The following is a 12596-nucleotide window of genomic DNA, read 5'->3' as shown; positions in this document are numbered from 1 at the left end:
CCAAAACGCAGAATGTTTCTGAAATTAGCACTGAGAGTTTTATTTAGTTCTAAGTCAGGCTCTTCATGTATCTCGTCTCTCTACACAGCTCCTCTCATCTTAAATCTAAACTGATGCTGCTCTCCCTATCGCTGACTGCTTTTGACTGAAACTCTCGTAAACAGAAACAATATTAAGAGAATCTTTGTCTAGTATTAAAAAGCTTACTTAAAAAATCTCCATTTAGAAATGTTACTTTAAAAAATGTTGCCAAATAGGTGAAGGAAAGTTATGATATTTGAATTAATATTTGATTTTTCAGTTGTTGCACTGGTAGCAAAAAGTGAAAGTATGAAAATAATCCAAACACCAAACAGAACCTTGAGGTTTATTTCCAACATTCAGTTTTTGTAAACTTTCCAGTACAGATGTTTTTCAGCCTTCCTGCCATGATTATTTATACCAGGAACAGAGATGAAAACATGTTATGCATGGGAGAGAGTAATCACTATAAAATGGTTATTATTTTACAGATTTCACATTATAATCTGACTTTAAGATCTTATATTAGCTGTGATTAGCATAGCTAGCGTTACTGCAATAGTAGTCAGTGTGTGTGTTTCCCTAGACAGCGTAGCTCCTCATCTCTAAATCCAACATGTTCCATGACAGACAGATGTTGCAGGATAAAAAGGATATATCAAAACAACCTTATTCTTTTCACTTCAGCCTTTCTGTTATCTGCTAGAACTGCAGCTCTCTCTCAGCCTGAATGAACAACAGATGTCTCAACATGTCAAAGAAACTAGCTTCCTTTTAAATAGCTTAATTCCAACTTTGTGTGTTGCCATCAGCACATTGTGGTTGAGCTTATCTACGGTGTATTCAGCTTATCTTTAAAACAAAGTAGTTCACCGGCTGGGGCTGATCAAGCTATAAATTGGCCATATCTGTTTAGCATCGTATTTCTCTGTGCATCTCTAAGATAATCTGTCAGGACGCTGAGGTGGCAGTTCTCAGTGTAAGTCTCAGGAAAGAGTTTAAGGGACCCATGTGACAGAGAAATTTTAATGTGAGTGCTGACAGTGTCTTAACCGAATGTATGTGTGGTACTGGATTTTAATGAGCTGGACAAGTGGAGGAAGAGCTGCTCAGAGTTGCAGCTTTCTACTCAGTGTAGATCAGCCGTTTTTTCTGAAACGACGCTCAGAACAAAGGCGCACAGCGCAACCTGCCCAACCATAAAGGCGTCTGCCCAACCCATCAATCAGCGGTGCGTTCCGATCAGCACCTGGCGCTTACTGAGCCGGGCCGTGGTACACAATCACACCAGAGTTGCAAAATGGTTTAAAAAACTTGGTTTATTATTATTTTGTTTACAGTTCAGCTTGGATTTTATTTACTGTGCAGCATAGCTTTGCTGTGCGCGCTGAATCCAGATGCTGTGCGCGAATGCACACGCGCGCAGCTTAGAAGGAACATAAACAGTTTGGCGCGTCAGTCAGTTCGAAACAGTTCCTGTATCGGTCACATAGCGCATACGCGCATCGACACAGGTTTTGCTCTACGAGCTCGACTCATGCGCCGACGCATCGGTGTTGCCGGACCCATGTTCTTGTCCTTTTCGCTGTTTAACTCAAAATAATGTGCGTACCTCCAAGAATCAAACGCTGTCTTCTCGGCCATCTTGCCGGGGTCCAAACACAAGTAGCTTACACACACAGGTGCGCGCGCACACACACACACACACACACACACACACACACACACACACACACACACACACACACACACACAGAGGCAAGGAGCAGGGTACAGACGCAAGCAGCCGCATCAGACTAAATGCAGAAAAGCAGGGACTTCACTTTCCTTATCAAGGGAAATTCTTAAAGTAACGGAGTAACTAGTGCTTATTTTGGAAAATAACGGAGTTACTGATTACTGAATTCGCAAAACTAACGCGTTAGATTACTTGTTACTGAAAAAAGAGTAAGAGTTAGTAAGAGTACTCTAACGCGTTACTTATAACGCATTACCCCCAACACTGTTTGCTAGCAATTTGCTTAGATCAAGTATGAGGTCAGTTTAATGTGTTAGTTGTTTCTGTCATTGCTGATACTGGAGGTTGTCTTCAAGGTGATTTCTTCAATCTCCTAAAAGGGCCTGCAAAGAAAGCCGCTAAAAAACATATGCACTCTGAGAGGGCTTTGGTTATGCAATATTGCTATAATTTGATCAAATCACGTCACAAAGTTTTTAGGATCCCGGGAGATCATGCCAACTTGTTCCACACAAATATAATATGTTTAAATTGGCTCTGCTTTGCCTTACTACAGGTCGCCATCCTCCTGTACCTGGCTGACTGGATGGTTCACTGGATGTGGGGCCGAGGCATGGACCCTGACAACTTCTCCATCCCGTACCTGACCGCTTTGGGGGACCTCCTGGGAACCGGCTTCCTTGCCCTCTGCTTCCATATGCGTTGGTTCATTGGGGACAGAGACTCCAATTTAGGCAACTGAAAACTTGCAAACGTATGCACAAAAAAAAACAACTAAACTTACATATACTGTAAGCTTGCACGCAAAAACATTGATGAACATCACCCATATGCCTGAGTCTTAAAGTGGACATCCACAATAAAAGGGCTGATCTCCTGAAGGGCTCTGGATGATGGTGTTCTTAGCAGAATTTCACCCTCAGGATATCAGGACGCTGTTTCACTGGTGGAAAAGCAGCAGCAGCGTGTAAATCCTGATAAAGTCTTGCTGTCACCGTGGAACACAGACCTCTTCATCTCAAACATGAAACAACAAAATACTCTGACCAATGATAGATCCAGCCTCACAGGCTCCACCACTCCTTAATCCTACTAAACATCTGAGTCCTGCCACTTTTATTAATTGATAATATTGTTAACAAACAATGCATTTGATATGATTTGATATCTGTTTTATGTGCTTGTCAAGTCCTCATTATTTTCTATAGGGACATAAGCCCTCTTGTTTAAAAAAGCATTTGTTTGAAAAAGAGCACAACCCTCACCCCTCCCTATGTGCATGCACACACATACACACACACACACAAACGAGCCTAGAATGAGTGATTAATCACCAAATGCTGTATTAATATTAAGGTATTTTCTTCTGCTTTGGTAAAATAGTTTTGTTCTCTGTTGTTATGCTTCATTATGGTAGCAAACAGGGCTTTGGTTTTACTTCAGGGGACTGGATGTAAATTCCTTTTTAATAGCGGCTTCCGGGTCTTGGTTTGAGGATCCACTCCCCGTGTGCTTGTTGTGTGATGTTGAAAACTTACCAACAAACAAGAAATTAGTCCATCAAGGCTTTAGTTATTCAATATAGTTGGTGACATATGAGAATATTCTTCATAGTCTTTCTTAAAAGGTGTACATTTGCACAGGTGACGTTAGATCCTTTTGTGTTCACCAGGGGCGCTGTTTGTTAGGTAACCCCTTTTAGATTGATGTGAATTTGGCTCGAAGTTCTGCAGCCCGATGCTGGTTGATGCATAATCCACACATGCAGGATCAGCATTTAGCTGCCATCTAGCAGTTGGAGTTGTGCCCAATTATACCTTTTGGGTCATATAATTTTGGCTCAACTGCATACTGAACACCTACATTTATATATATTGTGTGTGCTATAGTTAACTTAGCATCTACTTGACAACAAAAGCGCAATTTAGTTTTCCATAAAATTGTTGAATAAATTCAAATGGCAATAGGTTCAAAGTAAAAACAGCAGTCATTTGGTGTCTGTAGTGGCAGAAAAATCTAGCCTTTCTTAAACAATACATGGATATGGTAAATTGACTCAATTGATAGTCATACTAACCACTTGAAGCACTTTACATTAGAGCTATCTTCACCCTGTCACATTCACTAACTGGCATACATTGGGCAGATCACTAGGCAACACTGGGGTTAAGTGCCTCGTCCAGAGGCACGTTGGCATGTGAACCCACATCCAACTGCAAGACAACTACTCTACCCACTGAGCCAGAGTCACCCAATATGTGTCTGTCAAAGCACCTAAGAGCCTCCTGTAGAATGAATAAAGTCAATGAAGTCTTATACAGGAGATGGCTTTTTCAGGAGAGTTTACTTTTTTGTTATCCAAGCCAGGCAAACTGTAAGACATGAAGAAGACTCAACACAATGCTGTGCGCAGAATTTAAGTTGCAGAGTTTATTTCAATGATAGACTGAGTTCAAAGATGGTCTTTAAATGTGTCTTTCGTAAATCCCTAGGACATGCTGACTTAGCTTCATGACAGCATATGAAAGATACTAAGAGCTAATACTCTGTGAGATTGTTAACACATAAACCTTTGTCATAGTGGGAGACAGATCAGTATTGTTTTTAAGTCCCAGATGTTTTGCGTCTTTTTTAGTAATTTGGTCAGGCATGGGCTGTATCGAGGTAGACCAAGGATTTAGAAAGTTATGGTCTCAAAACCACAAACATGTCTTATCCTACTGTATGTACGGTGAAACTTTTTTGTGATAAGATGTCAGAGAAAGGGCAACTGTGACTTAAGATTTCTGCTACTGTAGAGAGCATGGATAAAGCAGAGCTGCCCCTTTCCCACCCGCTGCTGCCAGTCAGTTGGCCGAAAGAAGGCTCTTATGTTGCACCACATATCAATTTAGCTTTTTGGAAATCTACAGTTGTGTAAGTAACAGTGAAGATTTGGTAACTAAGAGAGTGTGACAGATAACTCTTATTAAAGTGACACCGTTTTAAAACTATAGCCAAGTCAAGCTAAGTATCTAGCTAAGATTTTGAACAAAGCAGGTAGATTATGTCATATTTATTTCAAATCTCTGTGTTGACACCATGATACAGTGAATCGGCTTCATGCAGCGGCTCCAACTGAAAAGTTCATGCCCCGCTAGCCTCCACTGCCTCCCCCAACTTCATCTGATGAAGGGGGTGAAAAATCCTCCACCTCAAAAGACAGATCCTTGTCCCTCCATGTGTCAACATGTCACTTTCTTTCATCATGCCCGCAGCCCCGAGCCTTGCTTAACCCCTGCTGCTCATCCCCACACTTAGCCATGTCTCTTGGAACCTCACACTTTCGTGGCATTTTTTAAAAATTTGTCTGGGGGTGGAGTTATGCCTTTACATCGGGGTGAGTTACACTTTAAGATATGATACCGTGAGAATCTGGTACCAGGCCGTGCCTAATTTAAATGTTGGTGTTGCCCTCTATTAAAATTCACTAAATGAGCAGCATTTAGACTTTTAGGCTTCCCATAAGCTCAGTCACAGTAGCATGGTTTAAAAGCAGCTGATAAAATGGCTACTTATAGCGAAATCCATTCGGTCCTGTGAAACAGCCTTGATCAGCTTGTCTGTGCTAATATCTACGGGAACAAAGAAAAATAGACTCCAGCAATGAGCCAGCTAACAGAGCGAATGTTGCACTATCCACTACAGTTAATCCTTCAGCTGCTATAAAGTTACCTGACTCCGCCAGATAGATTTGCTCCGCATATCCATCTGGAAACCTTCCGTTGAAGTAATTTTGGGAAGGGGCGAAAATACTGGTTAGCTGATTGGCCTATGTTGGTGATAGACGGGCCAAATAAACCAATCAGATTCGTCGTCGCTCGTAACAGAGCGACGACGAATCACAACCACAAGCCAAGCTACTCTTGCTGCTGCAGGTAAAGGCTCGTTAGCTCAGCAAAGAAATACTCTGTAATTCCGATAAAACTTGCTCGATAGCCACGCTAACGCTAGTTTCATCGGCTGAAGCCGCCATGTTGTTTAGACTGAACTGACGCGCTTCCCGTTGCGTCACACCTCAACCCGCCTCAAAGCCAACGCTGATTGGACGTTCGTTTGGTGAACGGCTCCAAATTTTCTTTAACGGAGAGTAGCCAGACTGATCTGCGAGTGAAACCTTGAAAGCTCGCGAGATCAGGATGGTCTCACGAGGCTAGCTATAAAGCACTTAATAAAATAAAATGTGTTTTTACACAGTTAAATAGACAACAAGACATCTTTAAAATAACTTGTGGGGACCCATTGTATTTTTAGCAACTGCTAGAACTAAATGAAATAACAACTGAGCTGGATATTTTGTTATTTAGAAAACTTTTACCTCTTTCAGTTCCTTTTTTTCAACTGAGGTGATGTAAAACCATATGAGAGCACATTAAAAATATAACAACTCAGAATACAGAACTGTGGGACTTTTTCTAACTATGCAAGTTTATTAGCATTAGCAGCAACTCATGCCAAAAATAAACATAAGCTTGGAGTTTTTTGATAGAATTGATGAAGTTTGATAGATAAATATATAAATAACTTATTACAAGATACCAGTAATAGTAAAATAAAAAGATGGTGGGTATAAATATTTTCATTTCTTTAACTGTCATGCACCAAACAACAGCCACATCTTTCTCAGAGGGCTCTAAAGCTGATAGGTTTGTTATCCAATTCTAAAAAAAAAAAAAAAATTGTTTTGTTTTCTTCTCATGTAAAAGATTAATGGGAACTACTAACATTCATCTGTCTAGTCTTGGGTGAGTCTGAACTCCACATTAATGGATGAGGTTTATTTAAGGACAAGGATCTTCCCCAGAGTTTTACTGTTTCACTTTAGCCTATGTCTTTTTCTCACCACCACCCCACACTAATGACCCGTCATCAGCTCTTCCTGTCTTTATTGGCTTACAGTTGCTGTGAGTCATTTGGATAGATTGTACCAAGTAGAAAAGATGGCAGAGAAAACATTATATCATGTTTGATTTTAATTTTTGTTTAATGTTTTTAAGGGGGCCAGCAGTATGCACAAGCAGGGCACATAATGAAAAAAATATTTTATCTGGTAAAGATCCTTAGCTTTGTGGACTTAAAGATTTTTCTTTTTTTGAATGTCAGATATTTTAAAGTGTGACTTAGGTAGGTTTTATATTTCATTTCTTTTTCCTGATCTTTTAATCTCTCAGATTATTATTGTTTTGAGCTCAACATTGAATCAAGAAAACAGCCGCTCTAAGCAAAAAGCAACTTTTTCTGTGCCATTAAAATGCATCAATGTACTGTAATTTCCAACCTTACCACCAGATGACACCGCAAGATTTAGTTTAAGTAAAGAACGTGTGCTCCAGATCTAAATTGTCCACCCAGAGAGATATTTGTCACTTTGCCTTTTCTTCAAAGTTTGAGCAGCACCTTTCCATCTATCTCTATTAGTTTGTATCCTTGACACTCTTTATCAAGCCGGTGCCAGCATTCTGCCTCTACTGCAATGGAACGTTGTGTATTTACTTCTATTAAGAGGAAAGTAATGCTAGGTCTATTTATTTTTAGAGGCACACAAAGCAAATTGTATATACTATATTTATTCTATATATAAGGTTGTTTGTTTTGTCACTTTCTTTTGGCTCTGACCATCCTCAGTACAAATGGCCATTGACCATTATTCTGGTACTCACTGTAATATGACAGCAGTGAGTTTAACCACTATCACAGTGCCTACTAGGAGTCTCTGTGTGAACAGATTATGCAGAAATGCCCCTCCTGAAGTGAGGAAAGCATCCGTCGATGAAAGGAGACGGTCTTAATATGTTGGAGCCAAGCTCAGTTTAGAGTAACTGATCAGGAGTTACAAAAGCCACATGTAGCATTTGTTTAATTAGCTTTGGATTAATAAAAGATGTACAGTGTAATGATTGCTGATGTGTAAATGTGAAAATTACTCTGTGGCAATGGATAGTAGAGCTGTGAGCATCACTTTTTGTTCATGTGGTTCAGCAGGCTGCTAAACAGGGCATTTGGGAAACACTAGATGTATGCTTCCAGGATATAAACTAGAAAATTGTCCAAAAACAATATAATGAACTCACCACCCAGCGTGTGCTTTGTACGCCCCAGTGCTTTAAACTATTGAGCCCTCATAGGGAATCCCACTGACCCTTAGGCTGCCAGCATCCACAGCAAGATTGAGCTGCTGAATCAAAATCTCCACCTGTCCACTACGCTGCCTTTAAAGACACATGCCGTCTTGTAACGTCTGACGTCTTTTACATGTTTGTCTTCTAAAAGCCCCTCTTCTGTGAGGCAGGAGGAAGGCTTTCTCTCTGCAGGACATTGTAATTTGCTGGAAATAAATAAATGACTATATTATTTCATACAGGTGCTCTGATTGAGTGTTTCTTTTTCAGACCTACTTTACCTGTGAATTTTAGAAGAAGTCTAAAACACAAAGTTTACATAACTGTGTAGCACATTATTTAGATGTATTTAAAAGCATATAAAGGTATTTGGGTCCCTTGATATTCAGGAGGGAAACCCAGAGATCCCTTCTAGTGACATGGTTTAGCTTATTCTGGGGGCTCCCAATTTCTGGGGTGTTTCGCAGGGACTGCTCCTAGTTGGAATGCCCGGAAAAACCTTCAAAAGGAGGTTCCCAGGAGGGGTGTTGGACATATGTCTGAGATACCTCAGCTGACTCTTTTCAGTGCGAAGAAGCTGTCAGAGTTCCTCCTGCATAATTCAGCTCCTCATCCTATCTCTAAAGGTGAACCCAGCCAGCTTTTGGTGGAAAGTAATTTCTGTTGCTTGTATCTAGGATCTCAGTATTTTGGTCTGGATTCACATCTGCTGATCACAGGTGAGGGCCAGAATGTAGACCGACCACTAAATTGAGAACGCAAAGCTTTTTGCTCAGCTCGTCCATCACCCTGACTGACCAGAACAATCGGGAGACCTCCTACAATGGAACACGACAAGGGGCAGCCCTGGTGGAGTCCAACACACTGTGGGGAATAACTTGTCTTTGTGCGGAGAACAGTTTTTTGCTTTAGTTATACAAGGACCAGCACCACATACTCCTACAGCAATCCCCACAAAATGTCTTGGGAGACATGATAGTTACTCTTCTCCCATTCCATAAAACACAAGTGGACTAGACAAGCAGACTTGAATTGTCTCATCAGTTCAACATTGGTGAACAGCCAGTTCACTTTTCTAGAAGAAAAGCTACACTGCTCCGTCTCAACCAGACGTCTTCAGAGGAAACAGTCTAGAGCAGCCCTCTCGGGGAGGCTGAAATTTGTGATCCTCTGATTCAAGATGGAACACCTTTGCTGCTCTGTTTTTAACAACTGGGATCACCACCTTGGTCTTTTACCCCACAGGGATTACCTTGGCCCTTCATGAGACATTGAAGAGGCATGAACCACACAGCTGTACAATCCTACAACATCCAAAGCCTTCAGCATCTCAAGGCAACTCATGTCCACTGCTGGTGCCCTGCCATCTTGCAGCTTTTTAAATACTCCAGGGACCTGTCATTATGATGGACTCACCTTCTATGACTAGTCAGACTCTGAGGACATGGGGACTAGAATAAAGATATCCTTAATGTGTGTTCACCACTCCAACATGTCCTCGGTCCAGGTCTCTGGTCCCCTCCTGCCAAACCAAACACAGCCTTGGATGATCCCTGCCTTATTCTGTTGGCCTTTAAAGGCATACTATGCAACATTTTTTAGTTAATTAATGTGTTCCATACCGATTTGGATGATTAAATGAGTCATTTCAGGTCAAACAAAGGTTTTCTCGGCCGCCCTGGTGGTCTGTGGGGGAAATACCGCACTTGCAATTGCAAGAGCTCACGGCCTGCACACACAGAAGTCTCGCTTTACGGCGAGAACTCCATGTGTTTTTGCCCTGCCATTCACTATATGCACGCGTGAAAGTAACAACAAAGAACCGCGTGTTAACGTCAAATAAACATGCAAGCATATCGAGTTTTATTATTATTATTATTATTATTATTATTATTATTATTATTATTATTATTATCTTTTTTTTTTTTTATGCTGGCGAGACGCTACCTCGGCGGCGGCGGCGAGGCGGCAGCTGCGGCTTGGCGAGGCGGTGGCGGTAGCGTCTCGCCAACATAAAAAAAAAAAAAAAAAAAAAAAATAATAATAATAATAATAATAAAACTGGCGAGGCGGCAGCGGCCGCCTCGCCAAGATAGCGCTGCGGGAAGCCTGATGTTCATACCTTCACCGTGTTAGTCATTGTTTGTACTGCCGTTTTTTCCACTTTTCGTTGCGTTCGCCTGTCTGCTAAGCTCAAAACAACCGCGCCTGGCTTGACGGAGGAACCAGAACAGCTGAGCATCTTTATGACAGTGCACTTTTACTTTCTCCCTCTGGGGGGAGCCTCGCTGGAAAATCAACCCCGGTCGCATAGTATACCTTTAAAAAGCCAACAAAAGAAGGCAGGGATCATCCAAAAAGGCCTTTCCCTAAAAGGTCAGCAGAAACGCTTTTATCTCTGAATTGTCGGGCTGCCAAGTGTTTGCCTCAATAACCAACGAAGCTGTGGTCTTCAAATTTTACTTGAAAATATTACAAGTAAAATTCCAATAGCATTCGGAGTATTCTTGTTGGGCAGCTGTGAATAACCATTTGTCCTGATGTTTTTTTACTTTTCTTAAATTAGATTTTATCTCTCATTAATACCACAAGAGCAGCTCTAACCACTAGTGTAGTGGCCTAGACAGTACTCTGCTTACTGTCTTTCAAAGACTAAAAGACTAAAAGGTCATCAGCATATTTCAGAAGTGGCAAATATCTACTAGCCAGCCAATGTATTGACCTACCTCTGTCTCAGATTCACACAAATCACTTTGACAAAATTAAATTAAATAGTAGATTTCTTTATTGACTGAGCCACAAATGATTGAGGTAGGTTATAGTGAAATTCTGAAACCCAAAAAATGATAACATAATTCTACATGTTTATGTCAATATGTCTACACAAGTGCTTAATGTAATTTTTAAATTAAATAAATGCAAAATAACAGACTGGATTAAGTACGTACATTTAAGGTTAAATCGTAAAATTAGATTAACTAAGACTGGAATGACAGAGGTTAACGTTTTAACCAGAGATGAGCAGAGAGTTAACATTGTTGGTTTGGCATCCTGAAGGTGGGAGCAGATGTTTCTTTGCACTCTGGCCTTCTTCCTTGTCCTCCTCCCCTCTGCCTTTGGGAAGGCCACTGGAAGTCAGGTGGATGCAGAGGGCGTCAGCAGCCTGCAGGCCCGGCGGTCGACCTACACAGGGAAGGAAAAGGGTTCGGCAAGCAAGCAAAGCTTGAGCGTGAAAAGAACTTAGAAGCAGACGTACCAGCTTTACCTTTGCTGTGACATCAAGGCTGTCCATCACTATCTTCTCCAGGACCCTGCATGACACATTCTAATGGGAAAATCACAGGGCATCTGACTCAGTGTAGGTTGCTGAGAAGCAAGGAACTGATGAGAGAGGTTGACAAATTGACTCAGTAATCTGCACACACTGACCAAAAAGTTAAACACTAGGCTTGGTGCCATTATGAGAGCAGCAGTGTGTGTTACAGGCAGTTCCTCCACTTTTAGATAGTCAGTAATACTGCTTGTAAATGTTAGTCAACAACAATGATGTTCAGGTGCCTTCTTGCATCTCATGGACATAGTTTAAACATTGGGCAGTTTTGACTTCTGTACACCCTCAATCACCCCTCCCCCTGTGTGGTAGTGTGTTTACTAGGGGATGTGTGAGCAGGCCAGCTGATAAGCCTTGCCTCAGCCCTGGACAAGAAAGTACTAGATGCCTTCCCCCCGACCCACACACTGCATCTGGTAACTAGAAGATATTAATAAATGATTGACACTGCCCCACTTCTGCAAGGACATTTATGAATAAAAAATAGAAAAGGTTTTATACAAGCTAAATTATTAGGTTTACATATTTTTCCGTAAACAGACCTATTTTGAATAAAACAAAATATTCTTGACTATAACACCAAGATGGTAAGAGCACCCCAACCACCCTCCACCTGGGGCCAGGGACAACTGACCCGGGTATCCCTCCCCGCCAGCGGCCATGTGTGTATGTACCTTGTTGCGCAGCTGTAGCAGCAGGGTGAGGGAATCTGTGAGTTTGTCCTCCAGCAAAGACAGATGCGTCTTCTCCGCCTCGTCCTCAGGCCTCTGGGGAGACACACACAGCAGCCCATTCATCTTGGTTACAATTAAAGTTTGATCCTCCTTCCTAATGCTTATTATCATCGTCTTTAGAGCTAATCCCCAATATAATGAAATGCAATTCTCAATGTAATATCAATGTGTGTAATATGGCAAGCCCAAACAAGTAAATAGATGCCATATTTGGCAGGATATTGTTAGTCCAATGCCATGCAGGCAAATTGTCTATACCAATTATATGTTTGGCTGATTGGACAGATTTTCACTGCCCTTCAAACCAACATTTACGTGAGCATATTTGTAGCATCCTAAACCTATTAAAACAGTGTTAGGTACATTGTAATGAAGACTGATTTAGGTTTATTGTAATCAATAATGCTATTGTAATATTCAGCAATAGTTCTGTGATTTGCTGTTTTCTTTAATAGTGTGCAGCCCTAATCATGATTTACTAAACAAACTGTGATGGTTTTAAAACTTAACTTCTGCTCCTAGGTGCACCTTTCCTCTCTTCAGGTGCTCCTAAATGTGGGAGGAGACTGTTTTCCTGCAAGCTCTATTCTACAAGCTGCCACATTTTTGTAGAA

The 12596-nt window shown here is 41.2% G+C and overlaps 2 protein-coding genes across 9 annotated transcripts in view; one reads left to right on the top strand and one right to left on the bottom strand.

The window, feature by feature from the left end:
* The window catches only part of slc41a1 (solute carrier family 41 member 1), a 39207-nt gene extending 34104 nt beyond the window's left edge, over window positions 1–5103 (top strand). For both annotated transcript variants that reach the window (XM_012857524.3, XM_021313512.2), the window contains one exon: window positions 2316–5103. In XM_012857524.3, the coding sequence (XP_012712978.1) occupies window positions 2316–2501 (186 nt within the window). In that variant the 3' untranslated portion in view covers window positions 2502–5103. The remainder of the gene's footprint in view (window positions 1–2315) is intronic.
* Window positions 5104–10684: 5581 nt separating this feature from the next.
* si:ch211-112f3.4 (EF-hand and coiled-coil domain-containing protein 1) overlaps window positions 10685–12596 on the bottom strand; it is a 59013-nt gene continuing 57101 nt past the window's right edge. For 3 of the 7 annotated variants that reach the window (XM_036151991.1, XM_036151990.1, XM_036151989.1), the window contains exons 7-8: window positions 11923–12015; window positions 10685–11242 (exon numbers count right to left, since the gene is read on the bottom strand). In XM_036151991.1, the coding sequence (XP_036007884.1) occupies window positions 10925–11242; window positions 11923–12015 (411 nt within the window). In that variant the 3' untranslated portion in view covers window positions 10685–10924. Of the gene's footprint in view, window positions 11299–11922; window positions 12016–12596 lie in introns of all 7 variants that reach the window. The other 4 variants (XM_036151993.1, XM_036151992.1, XM_036151994.1 and 1 more) reach the window with 4 other exon arrangements.

The sequence above is a fragment of the Fundulus heteroclitus genome, chromosome 20 (genome assembly GCF_011125445.2).
Source record: "Fundulus heteroclitus isolate FHET01 chromosome 20, MU-UCD_Fhet_4.1, whole genome shotgun sequence".
NCBI classification, from domain to species: Eukaryota; Metazoa; Chordata; class Actinopteri; order Cyprinodontiformes; family Fundulidae; genus Fundulus; species Fundulus heteroclitus.
The sequence above is the reverse complement of the archived record's forward strand: the minus strand, read 5'-3'. Positions and strand labels throughout refer to the sequence as shown.